The sequence below is a fragment of the Sitophilus oryzae genome, unplaced genomic scaffold (assembly GCF_002938485.1).
Source record: "Sitophilus oryzae breed Bouriz unplaced genomic scaffold, Soryzae_2.0 scaffold_1614_pilon_pilon, whole genome shotgun sequence".
Classification (NCBI taxonomy): Eukaryota; Metazoa; Arthropoda; class Insecta; order Coleoptera; family Curculionidae; genus Sitophilus; species Sitophilus oryzae.
Window position 1 is genome coordinate 1,846,655 of NW_022146297.1, and position 26,592 is coordinate 1,873,246.

Below are 26,592 nucleotides of genomic sequence, written 5' to 3' on the forward strand. Positions count from 1 at the left end.
GGAGTGATTCTTGAGACTATTCTATTCTAAAAAACTCCAAGGCAATTTTTTTTATTCTAAATACCACTCTACCTTTCAAAAAGAATCACCTCTTGAATTAAATAGCATTTATTCATTTTACTCTTAATAAAGCTCTTTCTGTTTATTTTTATCTCAAAATCATACCTGAAAGCTTGAATCCTAATATTAATAAGATAAATAAAGTTTTATACTTACTTTCTGACAATTCTGTAATCGCAAAACCGTTAAACAAAAGTGTTTTAACTGAATCGTTATAAAAATCTGCCTTGTTAAAGCATTGCGGATGACTTAAAATTATTTTTATTTCTTTTGGATTATCTGTTACATAGTAACATTGATTTTTAATCCACATACTGTACGGCAATCCATATCGTTTCTTTAGTATAATGAACGTCTGAAATGCATCTAGAAGTAAATAAAATTTATTTGTATATGGTTATTGTTTATGTTATTTTCTATTATTTAAAAAACGTATTTTACTCTATCCCATTGCAGCAGAAAATCTTAATAATTATTAATCTTCTAATAATTATCTTTCTGTGTGCAACCGTTTATGATTTTTGGTATAAAAATGGAAAAAAATTAGAAATCGGTATAATCTTTGACATAGAATATTATACATAAAGTTTAACGTAAAATATTTTATAATGTTCTATTTTAGGGTCAAAGTTTTCTGCTTGCTATCAGGGCTATCCTGGAGAGAACCTTCTTTGTTTACGAGCATTTTGGACCGATGTTCTAAGCTATATAATTGTCTACCGACTAAGCGGGTGTCTAAATCTTATTCACTTGTCTGTTGTCTTTTATATTTGGCATATAGAGGTAGAAAAAAACAGTAGATAACCTTTAAACACTTGTTTTTCGAAATATTCTCCACGAAGAGAAATGCATTTTTGCATTCGTTGGAACCAATTTTGAAGGCAGTTATTCCACTCGCTTGTTGATATCTTAAAAATTGCGCTTTTGAAGTTCTTCCGGGGATTGAAACCTTTAACCAGGCAGTTCATTCTTAATTTTTGGAAAAATAAGTCGTTAGGACATATGTCGGGAGTGTATGGAGGATGGTCCAACAATTCGATGTTTTTTTTTTCATAACAAGGGGCCGTCCTCTGCCGGAAACACTGCGACCTGTGAGGCCTATTGTGTTTTTCCCCCTTCTATATCTGCACCCATTCTCTTATCCCTGTGCCCTGCTCCAACTTATGCAGGTCCTTGATAGGATGGGAGCATAGTTCCTCCGGTTCTAGCCTAGCTTTCCCAAATAAAAAGTATCGCTTGCGATCTAGAGCCTCGCAATGACATATTATGTGCTCCGCTGTTTCAGGATCTTTATCGCAGAGTTTGCAGCAAAGACTTCTTTGATACAGGTTGAGCTTGTTCAAGTAATACTTGACAGCCATGTGTCCTGTCAAGAGGCCTGTTGTAATCCGCACTTTATTCCTGCTAAGCATTAGCAGTTCTTTTGCGGTTTTAGAGATAGGTCCTTGGATAAAAGCCTAGCTGTGCCTGTGCCCCTGTCTGTTTCTCCAATGGACCAGAGTTTTAGTGAACTACGGGCAATACATTTGGGTATTCCCAGTACTGGCTCTGGACCAAGATAGGATGCATATGCCTGCCTAGCTAGTTCATCGGCTTTTTCGTTGCCTTTGATGCCGCTGTGGCCCGGCACCTAGAATAATTTAATTCTGTTCCTTCGTGCCAGAGCTCCCAGTTCACCCAGTCATTCCCAGACAAGTCTCGACGATACCTTTGGGCTCATAAACGCCCCAAGTGCCGCTTGTCTGAGCATATATTGATGAGCTTACCTGAATAAGCTCTTGTATTGTTTTCTCTCGCACATTGTAGAATGGCGTAGATTTCTGTCTGGAATACGGTTGAGTGTTTACCCAAGGAAAAGGATAAGCTTGCCCTTGGTCTTTCCCCAAATGCTCCAGCTCTTGTACCTTCAGCGGTCTTTGACCCGTGTGTATACCAGGTTAGTCCATCATGAAGGAATGTTATATCTGTCCACATTCCTCGATCCATTTTTTTCACCTCGAATGGTTTGTGGTAGTAATAAAGGGGGGTCACTTGGTCCGATCTCATTTGAAGTAGAGGTTCTCCGATAGAATCTCCCATCTTTGAGTGTCCTGTTTCTGACCTATTTCCCAGAGACAAGACGTTTTGTTGTCGATAGAGTCCCATTCTTGCCTCCCCCTGGATCACTATGTGAAGAGGCAGAAGGTCCAGAAGCGCCTCCATTGATGCAGTGGGCGTTGATTTAATCGCCCCTGTTATGCTCAGACAAGCAAGCCCTTGCACCTTACTAAGGCTGAGCATTGTTGTTTGTTGCATTACCTTAGGTCACCACACCAAGGATGCATATGTTACTGAAGGCCTCACCACTCCAGTGTACAGCCAGTGCACCATCTGTGGTCTGAGACCCCAGAATCTCATCACCGCAGAGTCTTAGAGGTCCTATCCCTCCAAAATTCTTCGTTTGGTGAAGGGGATTATTACGGTCTTTGTAGGACTAATATTTAGTCCCTCTCATTCGATATTTTTTCTGCACAATTCGATGTTTCCGTGCTTTAAAAACTCAATTGTTTTTGAGTTATGTGGGAACCTGCATTGTTTTGGTGGAGGATCATTAGTCGTCGAGGGTTGGTTTTTCGAAACTCAGCAATTACTTCCGACAAACAACTAGATATGTACCAATCAGCAGTAACAGTTCTTTGATCTTGTAGAGGAATTGTTGCTACATGGCCCACTTTTGAAACAAATGTAGCCATCATTTTTTGGAAACATTTCGGGAACGTATAACTTTCGTCGGTTTTGATTCATTTTGGAACATCCAAACAATTGATTGACGTTTATTTTCGGGGTCATAAGAGGAAATCCAGGATTCAACACCACTGATAAAACTGTATATATTTTTCCCGCGGTAAACCAGTTTAGAGTTTTTTGTTACCGATTGGCTCTAATTGCTTTCTGTTCTTCCGCCAACAGATGCGGTAATATCCAATGAGAAATCAATTTTTTTACAGATCATTCTTCATAAAATTTTTTGGATTGAGGTCTTTGAAATGTCCGATGATAACTTCAGTTTCACGATATCTGACGTGTCGATCTTCTTAGATTAGTTTACGTACATCATAGACGTTTTTCTTAGCGACTATCGTTGTTGGTGAATCTCTTCTTGGATCCTAAAAATTGATCCGCTAAAATTGATCTATCCCCGTTTAAATTCTCTATACCGACGAGAAATTGTCCATTGATCTGGTGCTTAGTGATACTACCGGATATAACTACGGTTTTTGGTTATGAAACTTAAAGATTGAAAAAATAATTTATAAGAAATCTCTAGATAGCACAAACGTCTATAAAGCGATCTATATTTGAAATAATAAAGAGGGGCTAGAAGAAGATAGAACAGGTAAGTTAGAAGATACAGTTAACAAACGTGATCTACAGGATTAAGTCTCTTAAATGACAATATGTAAGTAACCTAAAGACTAACAACTCCACGGGGGTAAACCTCGTGAGATGGAAAATTTCCAACGACACTGCAGAGTGTGCAGAGAAAAAGAAGAAACCCATAGAGCTGTGCCACTGACTCGGCACGGGAATACGGACGCTTTAAAACTTTAGGGAAATGTTTTTGGAAGGACTAGAGGAAGCAGCAGTAGCCAACATCAGCGACATCGAGAACTTTGCAAGGATTGCTTTTTTAAGTACTTTAACGCAAAGAATGAGAGGAAGGTTTGGTACAAATAATACAGTGGTATCGCAATGGGACCAAAGCCTCCAAGTGAGGGATCAAACATAATCCCAAACCCCAGCAACCTAACCTAACCTAAGGACTAATAATAGCTAAGTACAGTAACCAAAGTACAAACATTACAAAGTGGTATCCGAGAAATGCAAAATGATCAAGGGGACGCCTTAATGTAAGATGAGACTTCCAAATTAGAAAAAAAGAAAATAAAAAAATTAAGCTGGAACAAAATAGCATAACATTGCACAACAACAAAACATATAATAATAATAATAGCTCCCGTATATAGCGTTTAACGCCTTGGGAGTAGCAAGGTACAGCTTGCCATGCTAGAGCCGTTCGGTATACAAGGAAGGTAATGTGGCTAGCACTACGCTTCAACCGCCTATTATTACCTCAGGATTATGAATCCCAAGTACTCATTTAAGGCTGAGTCGACCTAGATACCCAAACTATTTTTATTTTAATAAAAATAGTCGGCCGATGAAATGCCGGGTGTGGGATAGTATTGGTAGACGAGAGCCTGTAGCTCTACGCCACCGGGCACCTTTACAACAACAACAAAACATATGGGCGTAAATAAATGAAAGAAGAATTGCAAGGAGATATCATCGTAATAAATGGTAGAATATAGCTCAATTTGATTATAACCTAAAGAAAGAATGTAAACCTAAAGTTCATTAAACTGATTGTTTAATAGCGTATTATCTTATGACTAGTCTTTAAAATAATATTTAAATAAAATATAATAAACTTACTGGAATCTTTAAATGCATTGGTTCCGATATACGGATAATATCTTGGACCATTGTGTTCTAAAAAGAACTTAAAAAGGGCTCGCTTCTTGTAAAAATTTAAGATAATATCATAGATCAGTAAAAAAAGTAGAGAAAGAAGTAAGTACAAAGGTAAGAACATGTTAAATTAATGGCACTGTTTAGTTTTACTTGATATATTCATGCCAGTAATCAATAGTAATATTTTTTTAATTTTATGTTAGTGGTTGTAAAGATAACTACCTTTTTAATGAGTTCATACTGCTTATTTTTTCTACGGGTATGCTTATCAATATATTAAGGTATAATGAGATAGTTTAACTAGTGGTTACTGAAATTAATTAGAAAGTCGCTTTTTTATCAATATTTGTAAAACCTTTTTAACATATTTTAATTCGGTATGTTAAAAGTACTGACTGGCTACTTTTTCGTTTTAATGGTAGAATATTTTTATTCTTATTTTGATTTTAAAGAATTAATATACAGGGTGAGTCTAAAATAAGAGCAAATATTTTCAGGGCTGGTAAATGTCGATAAAAGAAACAGATTTTCTCTTTACCGTTTTTTAAATAAGTCCAAAATATCCGAGTTATTTTACTCTGAAATAATATAATATTTTTTCTTAAATTTTGAGAACCACTGGATCTTTTTTGTTCTTCTTTCTTATAAATTTAATCTACTATCTAATGTTGCCATATTATGAAGATATTATGTGCTAACTAAAAACTAAAATTTCAAATTTTCAAAAAAAAAAATGTTGCCAAGAAAAACTCTAATAGACGTGTTTCTGGTATCGAAAAATAATTTGCATTTATTTAAAACTGGCCCTGTATAGTGACATTTATTTTCGTCATACTTATATACTTTTGGGTTTTCTGCTGGTTTTGGTTTTCCTAGAATATCTCTGTAACTATTTGGAATTTTAAATGTGTCTATGGCATATTATTAGGGACATTAATTAATGCACAACTTTGCCCTAATTTAACCATTTTCATATCTCCTATTGCCTATTGTTTTCCAGATCCTAATGGTTCGATTTTGAATTACTCTGTATAGAAACAAGTTAATATTTGTATTTTCGTTTCATCATAATTGTTAAAATTATTTTATTAATTATAATTAAGTATGAAAATCAACACACAGAAGTAACTGTTACAAGGGCAAAATAAATCATAAATTATGCTAAAAAACAATTAATGATCTGTCGACCGCCATAAAGTAAAGTAAAATATTGTAATTTTGCAATTTTGAGATGCCGCCAGACTCATTTGTCAATTTCGTAAATCAGTCAGACTTTTGACTGTAGTTTATGATAGTATCAAATGATACGTTAAATTTCATACGTTAGTAGGACACGTTAAATATGAAGGTTGCGGCTTTCAAAAATCTGTAAAATTTTTGCATGTGCAAATTTTCAGCCAGAGTGACTTCCTTCCATTAGGGATGTGCTAGACTGTTATTTCCATCAATAACATGATTCACTTTAATAAATGTCAAGTATTTATGACTGGGAAAATAAATGGACTTTTTTAGTTTTTATCTAGTCAACCCATCCGAAAATTTGTTGAAACTAACAAATTGTCATTTAATGTCACCAATCGAACATATGTTTATACTGGGAGTTCCAGTAATAAGTGCAGATATTTTAAAGGGTGGTAGATCTGGTCAAAAGAAACATATTTTTTTTAAACGTCACAGAAGTATTAGTTTTTGCGACGTGATTAACAATATAATGTAAAATCGCTTATGTCTGGGACTTACTCAACCGGGTCTCACAATGCAAATTCACCTCAAATATCCATTTAGTTGGTCATTGGCAAGCACTCTCTCATTGTACATGAAAATAACAAAACAAACATTTACTGATCTGGATAAAATTGATAGTTAAATAGTAAGACTCACCCGGGGGTACTCCGCCCCCTAGCCACTGATATATTCTATTCAATATATCCCATTCCATATTTTCCATCTAGTTCAAATATCATTTGGTTATATATTGGTTAATAATCTTCAACAACTAGCTAGTGTCACCTGAAATAGTATAGGGGCTTCCCCAGGACGCAACTCTGCCGCTAAACAGATTCGCATCCCAATCGAATAAGCTAATTGGGGTACCTCACTAGTCTCTCTACCCCAACGCCGCATCGTGTCAATCGAGAAGACACGGGAGACCTCAAACTCTCAAGACCAACGTCGAAGGAAAGACGTCACCAGAGGTTTTCTTCCGGTCAAACGACTGGTTGCCTTACAGTACTTGCAACGTTTATAGTCAAAAGACTCTCAACCTCCAAATATCAGTTCTATGACAAAACACAACACAACAGCCTGCCGGCCTATCAACAACTAACTCGCCTCAGGCAAGCTAAGCCTCCTCTTACATCACAATTTTACCGGATCGTAAATATTTACATTACTTGCCAATGAATCATACTATTTTCTCTAATCGACTTTAAAATAGAGTGTTTTAGCATTACTAGATAAATAAATAGAGAGTTTCCGAAGGAATGCATATTGATTATTAGAATAGTGAATAAATAAAAGCATTATTATGACGAACTTATTTTCCAAGTTTTACAATAAAATCTTCGTTTTAATGCGTAGGCTTAATAATAAAGCACTTTTACGCCTAAGCATGAAGTACGAAAATATATTATTAACCTAACATAAAGTGTCAAATTCAACGAGCCCGTAACCATAGTTTCTCGATATATAATTACATATTTCTTTTAAATCTTTTAATAGTATTTGGAATGTTTGAAATTGTTTTAAAAAATATTTGTAACGTTTGACAAAAATTGGCGCCGGGAGGCACGTATGTTAATAAAAAGTAGGTAGGCACTTCTTTTAGTTTCAAAGTAAAGGAATTTTTCCAATTTTTTTATCTCAAAAACTGCGACTTTGACTGATTTTGATGTTATTACAAATTTTATTGCAAATATTATTTCTAATCTTAAATTGAAAACCGCGTTTCGCTAGCTACTGTAATTTTGGAGTTACGATTTTTTTAAACCAAACCCCCCACCCCCACCAAAAACTAATGGCTCTCAGGTTCTCGGGTTCCACAGTATTTTTGTGCCAAATTTGATTAAAATCGGTTTAGCGGTTTTTAGTTATCGTGTTTCAGACAGACGGACAGACGGACAGACGGGTAGACAGACAGACAGACACACAGGCAGACAGACAGACAGACACCATGAAAATATGTTGTATTTAGGTCATTTATGACCCAAATAACTCATTTTGAGTGAAATTAAAAGACTTTTTTTTGCCTGTTGGTATGGTCGGCTAAAAAAATAGCATGTCGGAGTAAGAATGACTCTTTGTGCCTCGGCTGTATAACCAAACGTACATTCGCCACAAAAAGTGCCATTTTTACACCCAAAGCTTCATTCAGAACCTCGCAATTAGTGGAATAAATTAGTGGTTTCAATTACACTTTATACTTTTTAGTTTAGGATCATTCACAATGTTTAAAAAACACAATTAAAATTAATAGAATATCCTAGCAACAGCTTGCGTTAGTCAGTTGTATCCATAGAGAAGGCCTAATATTTGGCTTATAAAACAATGAACTTTTTATTTCGATAATCAAAGGCCAAAATGACATTTCTCGCAAATTTTGAAGTATAATTAGTGGAAAAGTTAAAAGTTTGATAACTTTTTCTAATAATAATAATAATAGCTCCCGTGTATAGCGTTTAACGCCTTGGGAGTAGCAAGGTACAGTTGCCATACTAGAGCCGTTCGGTATACAAGGAAGGAGACTTAACTTTTGATAACTTTTTCTACTAATTGAAAATGTCTACTACTAATTTTGACGTTCTGAATGCTTACATTGAAATGAACGGAACAAACTTCTACGCTAATTGAAACCAATAATTTATTCCACTAATGAAGCTTTATAAAACAATATACTATCATCTTTACCATTTTTAAAATAAATTGAAAATAACCGATTTGTTTAACTTAGAAAATTTAAAAAAATAATAGCAACATTTTGGAAACAGCTCGCGCTGGCGATAGCCGGCCATTAAGGGTCTTTCACAAGGCTCGACACCTCAAGTGAATAAAAAATCCCACTAAAAAGTTTTTTAAAATTTCCCGGAAAATGTCAAGAAATATAGGCGTGTTTCTGGGGCCGAAATATGCTACCAGTTAAAATATTTGCACTTATTTCTGGGACACCCTCTCTATTCACCCACTGGGAAAGTAAGTAAAAAAAATCACTGCCTTCTGGACTATAATATTTAAAAAAAATGTTAAAATGTGAAATATATTCACTATTTTTTAAGAGATTTTTTTATGAATTCTATTCGTTAGTTGTTAAATTTGAAATAACTTTCGCAATAACTTAAATGACGGAAAATAGAGGACGAATGCGTTCGTGCTCTGAATTCAGTTCGACTACATAACTATTGTCGAAGTTATTATACGGCTGAAATGCGAGAAGGTTTCAGTCGGGATAAATTTAGACTGATGTTTCGTCCCGCAGGTTACACGCCTCGCATTGTTTTCCCTTTGAGTGGAAATTACAAGGCGCGTCAAGGGACTAAACTATACAATGTGTATAAAGAATGCTAAGCAGTAAGCTAAACATAAATATACTATATTACAATAGACATTATTTTATAAATTATTTTTATTAGATTGCCAAAAATAATTTTGTTGAAATAATACATTCTCAAGTACTGATGCTTTTAATATTTGGTTTGGCTGGTCATTCAATTACTGTGTATAGGATTTTAATGGATACGACAGACATTAAAACAATTGACCGGTTGACAGAGAGAGACGCAAAATAAAAGGGCGGATACAGTGTTGCCGGTTCGTAAACGTGTAGGTAGGATTAAAAATGAGCATGGTGGGAGCACAAATCCACTCTGATGCCGATGACAATTCGAGACAGCTCTCAGTGTTGTAAGCCGCTGACAAGTTTCTGTACACTAATACCATGTATAATGGAAAAAATGCCAACTAATACCACGATTAATATCACTAATACCAAGTATTGTCAACATCTTGAACACCAAAATACATCAGCGGTTTACCTCTCCCTCGGTAAATGCTGACCCAAGACCAGTGCCGCTTTATCCATTAAGCAAGATAGGCAGCTGCCAAGGGCGGCAGGCTGAATAACAAAATTTACTTGAATTTTATTAGTTGAAGGGGGCGGCAAAATAAATGGTGCCTAGGGTACCAAATCACCTTAACGCCGCCCTGCCCAAGACTTTCTCTTGTCGATATGGTATAAATCTATTATCTTAGCCTTAAATAAATTAGAATAAAATAAACTATGTTAAAAACTTTCATGTATACTACTGAAATGAAGATAATATATCTAAGCTAAATGTAATCTATTACAGTTGTAGTAAAATGAGTAACTAATTGTCGAAAATCCAGATCCAACCCTGATGCAACATTTTTTTGAAACGTCTACTTCTGCGGTTTGAAATTTTGATGCAAAATCCGGCAATATCGCTCAGAAGAAATGTACTCACCCATACCCACCCAACTTTTTTCTCTTTTTAATACATTTGATTTGCCATTAAGCTGTCTACATCACTGTCTTACACGTTAAAATCCAACCCGCAGAGTTGGCCTGTCCCGAGCTGTATAAGTTCTACAGTTGGGGGTTGGAACCTTTGGTGTTATAACAGCAAAATAAAACACTAAATCACCACAATACACCAAAACACCTTTACTTTTACACTGGAGACGTAGCATTTTTTACATTCTATGTTTTTGATGGTATTAAAACATTCTTTGGATAAACTGATAAAGTTTTTTTTATTCAATTGTTTTTTCAATACTTTAATTTTAATTTATATTGCACCGGTTTTCATTCAAGGAAAATAACACAAATTTATTTATTTCTATATTTGGATATTCTGTTCGATTGATATTTCCATTTTCAATAGGGAGGAGCACTAAAGAGATAAATGTTTTAGATATTTCCTTAATTCGTTAAAATATATCTGCAACGGTTTCTTCTAAGGTATGTATATCAATAGCCATTTATCTGTACCACTTTGTGTACTAATCAAAAGGTTCTTGGTATTTATTTCTCGATTCCTTTGGATCAGGATTTAATATAATATTATACGTTCAGCTTTCGATATTTTCATTTGAATATCGCGAATTAAACTGTTTTTTTTTAATTTCCAAACGGAAATTTTGATTTGAATTTCTCACTTAACTCTGAGCACTCCGTCGCATTTCTCTCACTTTAACTTAATAAGATCCCTATGCGATTTACTTCCACACATGTAAATACCGACCCAAGAGTAAGAGTTGCCAGCACGGTATTAGTATAGATGTCATCGGATGTCATTTCCAAGCCGTTTCAACCGGGTGCCGTTTTTTTATTATACGGTAGTTAGACTGAAAGAAGTACATGTAGTACATGAAGTACACGAATGATATGGCTTGGTGGGATAGTAAGATATTATATAAAACGAACCCATATGAAGAAGCAACATATACAGGGTGTATGAAAAAACATGTCATCTGTCCTCACGTAAAAATAGGACTCACTTAATTACGGTATATAACCATGTAAATTAAAGGTGTCTCGAGAAAAATCTCCAACTACCCTCAAAAAAAGATTCATATTAAAGAAAAACTGCATATATCAAGTTTTCTTACTATTTTACCTTTTTATTAATAGGTTGTAGTTATCTGTGAGTATGAGCGCTTCGTATATTAAAGAAAACAAAAATATATACGTAATATCATACGATCGAAAAAAATAGCGTCAGCGATGGCTATGAAACGAAGATCGCTGTCATTGTATGCGGAAAATTATATAGGGAACTAGCGTGTACTCGCGACTTCGTTCCCTTCGAATTAATCATTTGTAATGGTGATGATAAAGCAAAGCAAGAATTTCCATTAACATACAAACTGGATTAAATTTTCTCACATTTATGTGAGCATGAGAAAAAACAATATGGCGATATTATTATATAACTTGGTAATATTTGAGGGGAGTTTCATCTCGTTGGAATTTGACTTTCGAAATATCCATTTGCCAAAAATAATCGTTTTACGTCAAGCAGTTTAAGCAGAATCGTGTTTAATCAATTACCCAACTTTTTGGAACACATACCTCTTTTACCCACACTTTTTGGAAATTTCAAAATATATAAAAAAACAAAATAAATTATGCGTATCCAAGCGTTTTCCCGAAAGACTAACCGTTTTTTAAATAACAAATATTGTAATATTTGAGGGGCGTTTTCAGCTTCTTGGAATTTGAGAGTCGAGAAACCCTTCCTTATCGAACCTCAAAAATCAGCTTTAAATGTCAAGCAGTTTAAGCAGAATCGTGATTACTGAATGGTCATATTTTATGAAACACCCTGTATAAATTTTTAAAAAATCTTAAAATATGTAAAACAACAAAATAAAATATACGTGTTTAAGAGTTTTTCCGAAAAACTCACCGGTTTTTAAATTAAAAATATTCTAATATTTGAGGGGTGGTTTTACCCCCGTAGAATTCGAGTTTCGAAAAATCCCTTCTTATCGAATCTCTACACCCTTAAGTCAATCCGTTTTCCCTTACGTTAAGCGCTTTAAGCAGGATCGTGATTAATCCATGACCAGATTTTTCGAAACACCCTGTATACATTATTAAAAAAATCTGAAAATATGTAAGAAAACAAAATAAAATATACGTGTTTAAGCGTTTTTTTCGGAAACTGGACCGTTTTTTAAATAAAAAATTTTGTAATATTTGAGGGGTGGTTTCACCCCTTTGGAACTGGAATTTCGAAAAATCCCTTCTTATCGAACCTGAACACCCTAGAATCAACCTGTATGCCAAAATTGAGCTTCTTACGTTGAGTGGTTTGAGCAGGATCGTGATTAATCAGTGAATCAGTCACTTAAGAATTTTATATACTAAGGGCTGGCAAAGGTTAGTCTTGGGTCGAGATTTCCGTATGTAAGAAGAGTACAATGCGTTTATAATGTACTGAACGAAGAGAGAACAGTAAACACGTTGCCAAACGTATGAATTAAATCGAGAAACAGTGCACATTGCTAAGAGACGTGGAAGGGGATATAGCAGAATTATTGTCGCAGTTGACCGGTCGACCTAATCAGTACCTCTGTCAGTACTTAAAGTTCTAGGGGAAGGTGTACATCATGCGTTCAGCTTAACGATTTAATTACGTCTCTCGTGATACTTTATTTGTTTTTTTATTAACGAGTCGTTGTAATTTTCCCTATAGCTTGAACATTTTTAAGTGCAAGCTAGAAACACACAAAAATCGATATCTCAAAATCTATTAGAAATAATTGATTGTAGTTTTTTCAAAAACTTTCTTAATATTTCTGCTGTATTTTCTTCGTAGACAGTAAGTGCAAATCTTTATCAATAAAAACATTACACGATTGCTGAAAATTGCTATGCTCTAAAAGTAAATGGATGAGTTGTTTACAATTTTTGAATGGAATAAAAAACAACCTTATCGAATTTTTCTTATGTAAACATATTGTTACGTTTTTTGTCGGTTCCGTGTGGATAGAAAGTCACAATTTATTTAAACACTATTTATTTAACACTAATTAACAAAAACAATAACGATAAAAGATTTAAAGAACTATTTACAAACGATTTATAACTAAGAATTTATTTTTGAATTTTTTAGCGCGTCAACTGTACTCGTCTATTTATATAACTCTCCACACGCCCTCTCTAGGCCCCAGCCGCCGGCTTTTATACCGACAGCTAAAGATCTTTAGAATAGTCCATAGATCGTTAGGTGCATAGAGAAGGTTTCGATTGTTCTCGTATGTACTACTCCATTCCAGTGGAACTCGATTCTTCTCGAATCTTCGAATAAATCATTACGGTGTCTATAAAAAAAAGTTTCAATATCTAAAGTGTTTCTTGAGTTATGGCGTGTTATGTGTTAAAAAGTTTAAATTATCGCGATTACTGACGTTTTCTCGTTATAAAAAAAATCACACCCTAAAAATATCCTTATAATTCCACTTCAGATGCTCAGAAACATTTCTAATGATTTTATCTAGTTATTTTTTCGCAAAAAAAGTCTTTAGTTTAAAAATAAGCGGTTTGCGATCGTGACTTTACTTAACTTGATAGGGAAAGGCGTACCGGCAACGCCGCAAGAGCACTCCGTCGCATTTCTCTCACTTCGACTTAATAAGATCCCTAAGCGATTTACTTCCACACTCCACACATGTAAATACCGACCCAAGAGTAACAGTTGCCAGCACGGTATTAGTATAGATGTCATTGGTTGTCATTTCCAAGCCGTTTCAACCGGGTGCCGTTTTTTTATTATACGGTAGTTAGACTGAAAGAAGTACATGTAGTATATGAAGTACACGAATGATATGGCTTGGTGGGATAGTAAGATATTATATAAAACGAACCCATATGAAGAAGCAGCATATACAGGGTGTATAAAAAAACATGGACCATCTGTCCTCACGTAAAAATAGGATTTGGTTCAGCAGTATACCTGCAGCAAATTCAAACGAAAATAATGCTATTTAAGATAAATATAAAAGACCTATTTTTATAGTTTTAACATCCTGCGACTTTAAAACTATAGTTCATATCAAAATATCAAATAAATTTTTAATCACGTGATTAAGCTTGACCGGCACAGCGTTGCCCACATTTATATAATTTTCTCTTAATCAACATATTTTAGGAAACAAAAATAAACTAACCATATGTAAACAGTTATTATTTACATCAACAAAACTCACCTTCTTAACAGCACTTAAAGGACGTAAAGAACCATTACTATCTTTCCCGTTTAAAATATTCTAATGAAGTTGCAATTAGTTTTTAAGGCTATTAAGCTATCTTGTACACTTCACACTAAAAGAGGTTCCAAAAAGAAAATTGTTCGACTCAAAGGTTTGCTAGTAAAAATGTTTAAGCTTAAAATATCACAACACATTATTTTGCCACGCCCTTTCTAATTTGAAGTTCAATAAAACACAAGTTTACTTAATGCAGAATGAGTTACATAGAGGCCACTAGCTTTTTAATTTTAACAGCCGGGTGGTCGGGGTTCAAAGATATTAATAAAAGGGCGCCACGAGATTATACTCTATGAACTCGGCAATAAAGATGTAACTATTAAGTAGACTTCAACACTAACCTCGAACTGTTGAGTGCAACTAACATGAACTTCAAATATTCTATAACTATTTAACATAAGTGACTCTAACTTAACTATGAGACTAGACTGTAAATAATACTACTAAAAATATTTAAGCAATTTATTAAAATATTAAAAGTTAACTAGGATATATAAAAAACGAATAGAAAATGAAAAATAAATGTAAATGACTGAAAATGTAAGTTAAATCAGTATGTAAATCAATAAGAACTAAACCTATGACGTCAAACCCCCTTAGCTAACTTATACTAGATACAGTCGGGGTGGTTTATAAATAGCAAATCTAAATCTAAACAGTCTTACTCTACTCGATGTGATATACTTGAAAACTTCCACCGGCTGAGCTACGGCGTATAGCTACAGGGTTGCTAAGGCGGTGTACAGCAGCTCGGTGTACTGTCACTGGAGCCCACGGATGTTAGCAGACGTACGGATGCTGGCCAGGTGTAGGACTTCAAAGGTGAACATAAAAACCCTCAACGAGGGTTTATGATGTCCAACGGGTAACTCTACACACGGGCAACAGGAACGGATGGAATTCTGGACTGTTCTGTGCTGTACGGTCTGGATCGGTTTTCTTGCTCTTGGAACTGTTCGGGGACTTCTTGGGCACGTGGAATCGGAATATCGGTCGGAAAAAGGCTATTTTAATCCCATTATGGAAACTGGTCGGTGGTCCATGTAAATCCCACAAAATACAACCACGTCTCTGACCAAATGTGTTCCGGAAGACTTAATCCTTCACTAGGAAGACCTGCTAATCACCAACAGGGAATGCTTCACGGAACGGCAGCCAGTTCTTCACGACGACACTCTTCAGCCGGGGAGTACAAAAGAAGTGATGCAAGGATTCGATTTCCTTCACAATCAGATTTCAACCGGAAATCTCCCTCCAGGATATAGATAGAGAACTATATATCTTGACTAGTCCAACTCACAAAAAGGCATAAATAAAAAACGATGTTCTACAATATTTTTCGACAGCCATATTTCATATCCGGTCAATGAACAAACTAAACTCAGAAATTCCACAATTAAATGAACGAATTGCACACTGCGATCCACATCAAAAATAACCAATTTAACTACGAAATTTTATCTGATAATTATAAAATTTCAATAACCAAAACAAAGGATAAATAAATCCAAAAACATCTGATTTGATCTGACAGTGACAAGTGACAAGTGATGACCAAAGATAAAAAGAGGTCGATAAAAATTCTAATGCTGGGCGGCATCCAGTGACAATATTCTGCGCGGTCTATATCGGGTTGCATAATTGTAAAATTTAAATAAAATAATATTTAACAATAAAATTATGGTAAACATGATGCAAAAATAATAGTTATTTGCGATAATTTATGAGCTAGCACACAGAGGTCGTAGCGATGAAATTTAACTGTTACAATTCAAACCAAAAACTCGTAATACAAAACTAAAATGTCAAAACGAATAACAATGTCAGGAGGAAATAAATAAATAAATGTGGCAACTTGACATTTTTACAGCAGAGCTACCACCTGAATATTCCAGTTAGTCAGCCAATTAATTCAAATTCACTGACTGAATTTGAATTAATTGGCTTCAATGAATTCAAATGAATTTAAAAATTGCGTAATCTTAACTATTGTTCTTATATAATCTCCTATCCTAATCTCCTCTATCTAAGTACAAAAGCAGTGGCGGATTCTCTGGGGGTTTCGGTGGCTCAAGCCCCTCCCCCCTTTAGTGTCAGTCATGTAATACTATATTATTTAATTTATTATGTCAGAAATGACTCAGGAGTATGTACTTTGAGTAAAGTCTTGTGTCTAGTCCCCCCCTTCCCGAATCCTGGCTCCGCCCCTGTATAAAAGTGCCTTTTTTTAATTACAACCAAAAAAGTTCAGTCTATAAAAACTTTAAACTTATTTTTTAGCATAATTGAAAAATCGGGATATCAACAAAGATTCTTTTTGCTGACTCTTATCGAAAACAGTAAAGTATATCCTTTGGAGGATAGACGCTAAATCGGAAGATTTATTAACAAGTTCAAATGCTTGTTAGAAAAGTCGTGCGTAATACTTTAAAGGATGGCGGAATATAAATATCCCTTTTGGTGTAATATTTCCAAAAAATTCCCGGAGAAATGTGATATACCTCGGCTACGACGACCGAGTTCGAGTATCCGTGACGTAAATTATCGCTCTCTTAAAAGCTCGCAGAAAAACTTATAAAGGATCTATTTTTCATTCTTTAGTGTTAGTGCTATTGAAGATGGATGACCAATGCATATTTTTAAGATAATTTTACTAAATGGCACTAGATATGGCTTGCTATTCATATTTGAGTATTTTAAAATAAATCATCTGGTTACAATTACGCTTGATTGGCTGAAGATTCCGGTGCAGGACTATTACACTCATCATATTTTCAATCAAAACCTAGTTGTTACGTATATTTATGTATAGGGGAATGCATTTTTAACAGGGGCCAATCAAAAAGTTGCCTATCAAAAAAAAATGATGTTTAATTAATAATAATAATAACTGATTTTGGAGACGATATTACGCTCATAACATTTATTGATCATTAATATGTCAAATTAAAGCTATTTTTTTTGGTACATGATGCTATCAGGTTGCCTAAGAAAAATTTGCCGCAAATAGGGGTTGCCATGGTTTAAACAGTAGTAGGAACGACTTTATACAGGTCCGACAATAGTGCGTTGGGTATTTGTAGCTCCTATAATGGAAAACTTTATAACCCACAAAATTCTAAAAGTTACTGGTTTGTGGAAGTATGCTTTGGAATTAAATAAGACAATAAAAATTTTCATTAATGACTTATATTCAATTAACAATTATAAACAATCAATGTAATTGGCTGTGACAGTCTCGTTTATAGGTATGAGATTAGATATGCAACTGGAATACTTAAGTGTTTCTGCTTCGGTTGGTTGGGAGAAAGGCCTCACCCTCCTCGCTGCACTTGTCCGCTGGTGGGTAGCGTGATTGTCCGGCTAACGTTGGAGAGCTTGTGAGACTCCACCAGTCTCAGTGCGTGAGCTACTTATGGGGAGGGTCAATTCTCGTATCTTCCTAGAAGATAACAAACAGCAGTATTCTACTCAACACAATTGATAAGTACCCAGTTTTGTGGTGGTGTTCTAAATTACCAATTGAACTGTCTGTTGGTTGCCAGTGAAAGTACAATAAAAATAACTTATGATTAAAGAACATATTAGTGATTCAAATAAACAATAATCAATATCTAAATCCAACTACTAATTATTATAATAAAAATTATAATTAAAATTTAAAAAAGAAAATAGGCAATGACAGTTTAAATTAAGTTATAATTGAAAAGATTGTCCAAATTATTTAAAGAATATAAATATAGAATTATAACAAAAATATAAAAGAAAAATATTTTGCTCTCTCTCTCTAGAAAATTCCAGACCACCACAATCACTTCGGTACGACTTGAAAAAAAAAATATATTGTTACAGTAAATTATTTGATTTAATTTGTAGACACGTGTAAAAAGAATAAAAAAAATATGTAAGATTAAAAAAAATAGAAATATAGGAAAATTTAAATTAGAACAAAAGTTAATACTAAAATGCGATATTAAAAGATAAATTAAAAAACTAGATAGAAAGATAAAGGTAAATAGAAAGATAGAGATAAGATACGTAAAACGATAAATGCTCAATTCGACAGATAAAAACTAAAAGAAAAGATATGTCACTCCAGGAACGAAGATAATGCATCCGCTAAATAAGATAAAGATAAGGTAAGGTAAATTTGGCAGATACGAGGTAAAGATACGTTCCCCAGAGTGACCCAAAAACAACAAAAAACAAAAATCTATCTGTCGAATGGCCTGCCAATAGACACCACCACTACAGGGTCCAGATAAAACAAGAGTTGCCTTCTGGCAAGCAAGGATTCGTTAAAGGTGACATAAGTCGTATAATATAAATATTATTAAAAAATCCTTACTTACCAGAGTCCCTCCTGGTTCGTCTCTGAGAGTACTCCTTCAGTGATTGATTCTGTTCATGGCCCCTGAGATTGCTAAATCGAACACCTCTGCGGGTTCCTGTTCGACAGCTTGCGTCTCAGTACATAAATAAGAAAGATAAAAATAATTAGTACTAAATAAAAGTTAAAGGTATTAGAATTTTTTTTTACAAAACTACCATACACGTGCTACTAAGACAAGAAGATAAAGAGATGATGAAAAAAAAAATAAACTGTGAGATAAAAAGATAAAATAGAAAAAGGAATTTAAAGTTACAAGCTAATTAAATAATTAAATCAAATAATTAAATCATATTAGATAGTAAGAAATGTTTAAAAAAAATAAAACTAATAAATCATTTCCAAGTCGTACCTCGTGCCGGTGTCTTGAAAAAAAACTAGGTGTTTAAGCAAAGAAGATCGAGATGAGAGAGAGTGATTCTTGGCAAAACAAAAAAAAAAGTCCCTTTATAGAATTCTCCCACTCATTTAGACATGCGTTAAGTACCAAAAAATAATATAAAAAATTTATAATTAATAGTGAAAATAATACATACGATAAAATTTCCTACATACCTTCAGAAAAATGTGTGTAACAATTGCATCTTAATTATTTAACACTAAACAAAATATTAATAATAAACCTTCGTTTTCATTAAAAATAAACAAATTATTATCGGTAACCCATAGGCAACCAGAAAATATATAAAATATTTACACAATTTATACTAACAACCATCGCTAGTGATGTGTACCACTATCGAGGTTCCGCAAAAAATCGATAATATATAAAAAACTGATAAACGATATAAAAGGAAAAATGTAACGAAAATATTTTCGTTACACACTTCTCCTCCCCGGAAAGAAAAATATGAAAACTTCAATTTGAGTATTTTTCAAAAAAAAATAATTAAGATAGGAATTTTGTCGAGGGGTAAACACATAGGGCAAAAAGTGTACACCTACATCCTCTATCCTTAGTACATCCCCTACATCCTCCAGTACATCCTCGGTACATCCCCTACATCCTCGGTACATCCCCTACATCCTCGTACATCCCCTAGTACATCCCCTACATCCTCGGTACATCCACTACATCCTCGGTACATCCCCTACATCCTCTAGTACATCCTCGGTACATCCCCTGGAAATCCTCTCATGTGTACGCCATACATTTAGAATAATTTTCGTGATGAACCGTTTTACGTATCTAAAATACTTTTCGAGATATACTTATCTTGGACACACTGTATATATTTTTTTTAAATTTTATTTGAATGGTAAAAAGAAAGTTAAAATTTTGAACGCTATTATCTCCGGAACTTTTAAATATATAAAAAAAGATGAAGCACCATTTCGACTTACATTTACTAGAGGGATATAAAAATTTACAGGGTGTTTTTTTATTTAAAATAACAAAATTAAGGTTACTTTACTTACGACGAAACCGGAATTGTTATTTATGTTAGAGCGATCTCCCACTTTATTACGAGCTTTATTATATGTATAACTACACAAAATTTCTCAAACCTCTACAATTTATTGACTAGTAATATAGTTGACACCTAATATTTTTGTTGAATTCAAAAGGATAAAAAAAATCAAAACCATTTAAAAAAATTATATGGGGTCATCGAGAATCGAACTAAGGCGCGCCAACCCATATCAAATCTTGCCAGAGCTGTAAAAATCTCAGCTATTATTGTGCCTACAACAATTCGCCGTTACTTTTATTATACAGGGTGAGTCTTAAATAGGTGCACATATTTTCAGGGCTGGTAGATCTCGATAAAAGAAACATATATTTTCTTTACCATTTTTCAAATAAGTCCAAAATAACCGAGTTATTTAAGTTTGAAAATTTAAAAAAAAAATGATTTTTTTTAATTTTGATAGTCACCTGATTTTTTTCTGTATTTGCATCCCTTTTAGTGCCGTAACCATAGAGTAAAGCTGTAACTATGGTAATATCAGAGATTAAGAATTTATAACGTGGGAAAATTAGCGGTGAACAAGCAGTTCTAAAAAGTTTTCGAAAAATATACAGGGAAATTTAAAAGAAAATGCACGATTTTCAACATATTTTATTTGCAAAAAAACATCATAGACGTGTTCCTGGGGTCAAAATATACCACCCCTGAAAATATTTGCACTTATTTAAGACTTACCCTGTATAACAGCAGTTTATGCCTCGGTTTATGCAGTTTATGTCGGCGGAAAAAATAACTTAGTCATGCGTAAAGCCCTATATTATGTGCAAAGTTATCAATCTCGTGTTTTGAACCCCAAATAAAAATGAGATCTAGTAGCTACCGAGGATCTACTTTATAAAACAGACCTAAAAATAGGCAACGCTAAAGGCATTCGCATTTATGAACTTCGTTTTTGACGTATAGAGGGTACAATAATAATTATTTACACACACTTCCCTTTAATTCATAACGCTTACGGCACTATGCAATAAGATATGAACACAACAAACACATTTTTGCATAAACTTATACCAGAGATATGGAAAGGCTATATATCTGACTTATACATACATTTTGCGAGATATTTTGAGGTTATGAGTAGGGGTGAGCCACAAAGCCTTGAGTATCGATATTTTTATCGATATATCAAATAAAGGTCCATTTTCACTCCCATGAAATTTGTGCAAATCGGCTTGTGAAAATCGGCTTGTGCAAACTTTATTTAATAAATTCATTGAGAAAAACGGATGTGCACAAGCTAATTCACATACGTGAAAACCAAGTAACGATATATTGGTCCATAAATATCGATATAGCTATCGATATAACAGATACCGCTATATCTCTTTATGAATACTTCATATCGGAAATATCTATATCTATCTATATTCACAATATCGATATTCGATCTTATTTGATTTCGTACAGGGTGGTTGTAAAATATTGAATAAATATCAACATCTCGAGAACCACATTTTTTGGAAATCGCTCGGCCACATCAATTATTTTAATTTTTCCGGGGCAGATTATGCCAAAAATGAATATTATACAGGGTGTCTCAAAAATGCTTTGTCCAAAACAATTTCTTTTAATGGCAACCCTCGTGGCAACATAATTATTATTTTTCCGCATTTTTGAATTGCCCTTAAAATTCTGAATATTTTCCATGTTAGTGCTATACCCACATCCAAGCTTTTTGGAGTTATTCTCATTTAAAAATTAAAAAGTGAAAAAAATATTAGAAAAAAACCTTTTTTAAGAGGATACCGAAGAGGATATCTTATGGAAAATGTATTCAAAAGACAACCCACAAATTTGGATGACTTGAAACATCGCATTCGGCAAATTACGCCCCAAATAATTCGAAATACATCCCCGGTAAATCCTCGGTACATCCCCTACATCCTCTAGTACATCCTCGGTACATCCCCTCCATCCTCGGTACATCCCCTACATCCTCTAGTACATCCTCGGTACATCCACTACATCCTCGGTACATCCACTACATCCTCGGTACATCCCCTGGAAATCCTCTCATGTGTACACCATAAATCCCCTAAGTGTTCACCCCTCGAATTTTGTATATACAGGATGGTATAAAAAAAAGTGCAAGTGGATTGGGATGATTTTTTCAAGGGGTTTCTCACTTGGGTAAAAAATATACATGTACTGCCAAAATATCATTTTACTGTCAAGCAACTGCCAATGACTGCCAGCGACTGCCAATAAAATGTACATGTAATTCCAATAGTGAGGATCGGATTTTTTTAAATGAAACACCCTGTATATTATTGCATTTTTGGCTTCCTTCCTGATCACTTTACATAATCAATATAATCATAATAATTAATAATAATATTATTAAATACGTTTCGTTAGCTTCAAAAATATAAATAAATAAAGTGTTTCCAGTTTTTTTTAAATATTAAAAATACAAAAAATGTTCTGAAATCAAAACTGTACTAAATATTTACTATTGTTGGTCTGTATTTACTTCGCTATAAATATCCTAATCTTAAATCATACAGGGTGTTCAAAATTCTATGCCAAAATCTAATATAAAATAATTGTTCTTCGTTTTTTTTTAATGGAACACCCTGTATATTATTCCTTTGGTAGATGGAGAATTAAAAAATAAATATTTTTGTAGATTGAAATGATGGTTACTGAGTTGATCGCTTTTAGTGCTGCTTGACTCTCGGATAAGATTGACCTCGAGATTGACTATGTTTTTATATGACATTTTTGAATTTAAGTCGTTTATTAACTTTTTTGTCTTGCTTTATGTGCATTTGTTTATACTTCTTATATTTTCGTATTTTATTTTTTTTTGTATCTTATATCTTTATCGTTTTTGATTTTTTTTTTGATTTTTTAAAACGAGATTCGGTATGTTAGTATATGACATAAATTAGGATTGAATGACGTATTCAATTGAAGAGCACTCGGGAAAAACGATGAAAGTCCATTTTTGACTAATTTGATTTTAATGCATCATATTTTTCGTCTTTGAAAAGCTACACCTTTTGGTCTTCGTAGTAGGAGACCAGTGACAACATACCCCCTACAACTACAACTACACTCCTCCAACATACGCCATCTACATTGCGCCTTCAACTTGTAAAATACACAAATAAAACAGAGATTTTTTGCTCTTAACCGTCTCAAGACGCAACATGCAAAAGTATTTGGAAACAAAACAAAAATGTCGCAGAATATTGGATTTATCGCCATTTTGCAGTGAAACATGAATAAGTTTCAGTCGTTCTTTTGTCTCCTGAATATAGACCCGGCATAACATTATCAACTAAAATAAAACAAAAACCTGAAGTAGAAATACGGCTTTAAGTCCTCTTTAATTTGTATTTCCCTATATCATACGGTATTAGCATTTCTTAATTAAAGAACATTAAACGCTTCTCCTAATTCGATTAATGCAGCGGGCTTTATTCGGTTCGGGAACCGGATCCAATTTGCCAAAAATGTCACGAGCCATTTCATTCAAGTTATTCGGGATACGTGCCGGATAGGGAATGAGACCAGACACAGCGGGCAATCGGCCTGCTTTTCTCATTCTGATTTCCTGATTTCTTCAGAGCATTAAGAAGGAAGCTCTCGTTTACCTAGACCTTCTCCAAATTACCTTTCTTTACCTATTTTTTGGGTCATTGTTTGTAAAAAATTGAAATTATTAAGGAATTCGGTTTATTACCGAAAAATATTAATAAAAAAATATTCGTCAATAACCAGTGGTTCGTAAATAAAATACTATACCGGGTGTATACCATGTATTTTATTATAGAGGAAAACTTGTAACAAACTTTTTAAACATCTCATTAAAATAAAGCAAATATCTAGTTTTGACTAAATTCTATGAAGGATTTTTCTACTTATGAAATATAAAATATTACTAACATAATAGAAAATACCGGGTGCGTCTCAAAAGTGACTCACCCTTATAACTCTTTTATTTGTTTCATATAAAAAAAAACGAGTTTTGGTTTGTTAGTATATGACATAAATTAGGATTGAATTACGCATTCAATAATTGAATGCGTCATTCAAAACAACTATTGTTTCCGAAAACAATTATTGTTTTCGATCACTGCCTGTTTCACCCGAAATGACTACAGCTTTTTATTTTTAAATAGCACCCTCGGTATTTTTAGCCGACCATACCAACAAGTAGGCTATTAAGATCGGCAAAAAAAGTTTTTTTAATTCCACCCAAAATGAGTTATTTGGGTCATAAATGAGCTAAACCGTAACCACCGTAATAACAAGGCCAGACAGATGTGACGTAAAAATCTCGTGACGTCAATAACTGGAGGCTCAACTCTATTTGGCAGCGTTGATAATTACCCGATAAAAGTTCAAATTGTGGATCTTTTTTCACTCGCCAGAAATATTTCGAAGTTTTAAAATGTCTTTTCCGAGTTTTTAAAAATATTATAGTATATAAAAATAGTTTTAATAGAATACGGAAAAAATCATACCAGTCAATAAATGTTTATCTCTCACTTTTTATCAATCAAATTTAATAAAGGAATATTTTAAGTTCACAATAGTGTATAATATGAGAAAAAACAATAAAAAAATAGATATTTTTTATAGTATATATTATGTATTTTATCGATATTTCACGCCCCTGTTCCGGGGCGACGGACGGCGCGGCGCCTGTCGTAGCGGAGTGGTATTGCCGCAGTTGACAGTCATCGATTTATCGGTAGGTCTGCGGACGTGGTAATTATAATCGATAATAGAAGAGTGAAAAAAGTTATAAATCTGTAAAAAGAGGCGTTTAAACTATAAAGTGATTATAAGTATGTGCAATTATACAATTAAAGAGGTATAAGGTAGCGATGGGAACTATCGAATGAATTAGACTATCGAATGGTTACTGAATGAATGATTTCAACTATCGAATGGTTTTATTCGAATAAAATCATTCATTCATTTGTATACTAAAGCATATGTGACAACCAAGCCGTGCGACTAAATGGTTATCGTTGAGCCACGACTATCGAATGCTTTTGATAATTGAATTTAATATTCGTTTGACTTTTGTGTGCGTCAGTGCATTATTAGTTCTTCCAAATTTTTATAACTTCACCTTATAAATACTGCGCTATTTTTGCGTTTATTAAAATATTTAAAATACTAAAATAGTAGTTTTTTTTAATTGACGATTGGTGTCAAAATTTTTCCGAAAATTTGTGTGATTTTCCGTAGCCCGATCTTTCAATTATTTTATTTCATAATATATGGTCTATTTTTTAATGGGAAATTTTGAGAAGTAGCAATTTTTAAGAGAGATGAGATGAACTTGAAGTTTTACACGTGCCAATTTAAAAAAAAAGTTAACGATGTTTGTATTTTGTTTATGAATTAGTCTTACTTTTATTAATAACAATCTATAATATTAAAATAAAATTAATAAACTTATTTATTAACTAAGAATATCGCAAAATAAAACACTAAATCACCACAATACACCAAAACAGTTTTACTTTTGTGCTAAACGCACATTTCGCTAGCCATGTCAGCATCATCGGCAGATGATTAAAACTAAACTAATATCTACAAATTGAGCTTTTATATACTCGCTCAGTTGTCTCCGAGTAGGCTTGGCAAAAACTAGCCAAGCGGGTCAAAATCAACCGAGCGTAACAATTAATTACGGAAACTAGAGCAGTAGGAACAGAGAACTGGGAGAAATTGGACCATTGTCTCTGTTCATACTATCTTTACATTTACGAATTTTGACGTTCAGTAAACCTATGCACGGTTCTTTGTACTAGGTAATAATCCATTGGTATATATCTCATATCAAGTATCATCATCAGGTAATAGACTAACAGGAAAGATCCATATATGGCAAGTTCAGTATCATAGAGATAAGGAAAGAACTCTAATGAACCTGAAAAGGTTGTAGTGAAATAGGGCAATAGCTACTTCATAAAATGTAAATCTAATATCTGCCTAGACTATAAAAATAACTTCCTTAATTAGGTATTAACATTCAATTATAAAAGGCATATAAATAAACTACAGTACTTTTAATCGACGATGAATAGAACGTATCACTGTAAGAGAATTAGTCTTACATGTAGTTTTTTGCGAAGAAATATTTCATTTATTTTTTAAAGTAAATGCCAGTAAAAGTAAATATTATTTTTAAATAATAATATAAAGTACCTAATATAAATAATTTTGATTTCTAATTTTTCATTTATATTTTCCTTCCATTACACTGCATGCTTAGAAAATTAATAAATGTTTATATTTCATGATTTTAAAGTTTGTTGTTAATATAACAAATTAGTTCTGTAATTATTATTATTTAATAAACCAAGACTATATTATTTTTAAATAGGATCTAATATA

At 33.5% G+C, this 26,592-nt stretch overlaps 2 protein-coding genes across 3 annotated transcripts in view; one reads left to right on the plus strand and one right to left on the minus strand.

The window, feature by feature from the left end:
* The window catches only part of LOC115880111 (cytochrome P450 4C1-like), a 33,484-nt gene extending 28,714 nt beyond the window's left edge, over positions 1 to 4,770 (minus strand). The window contains exons 1-2 of one of the 2 annotated variants that reach the window (XM_030897237.1): positions 4,537 to 4,768; positions 217 to 426 (exon numbers count right to left, since the gene is read on the minus strand). In XM_030897237.1, coding sequence (XP_030753097.1) covers positions 217 to 426; positions 4,537 to 4,696 — 370 coding nt within the window. In that variant the 5' untranslated portion in view covers positions 4,697 to 4,768. Of the gene's footprint in view, positions 1 to 216; positions 427 to 4,536 lie in introns of both variants that reach the window. The other variant, XM_030897238.1, reaches the window with a different exon arrangement.
* LOC115880113 overlaps positions 1 to 26,592 on the plus strand; it is an 870,630-nt gene that overhangs the window by 200,011 nt on the left and 644,027 nt on the right. The gene's annotated exons all lie outside the window — the stretch shown is intronic.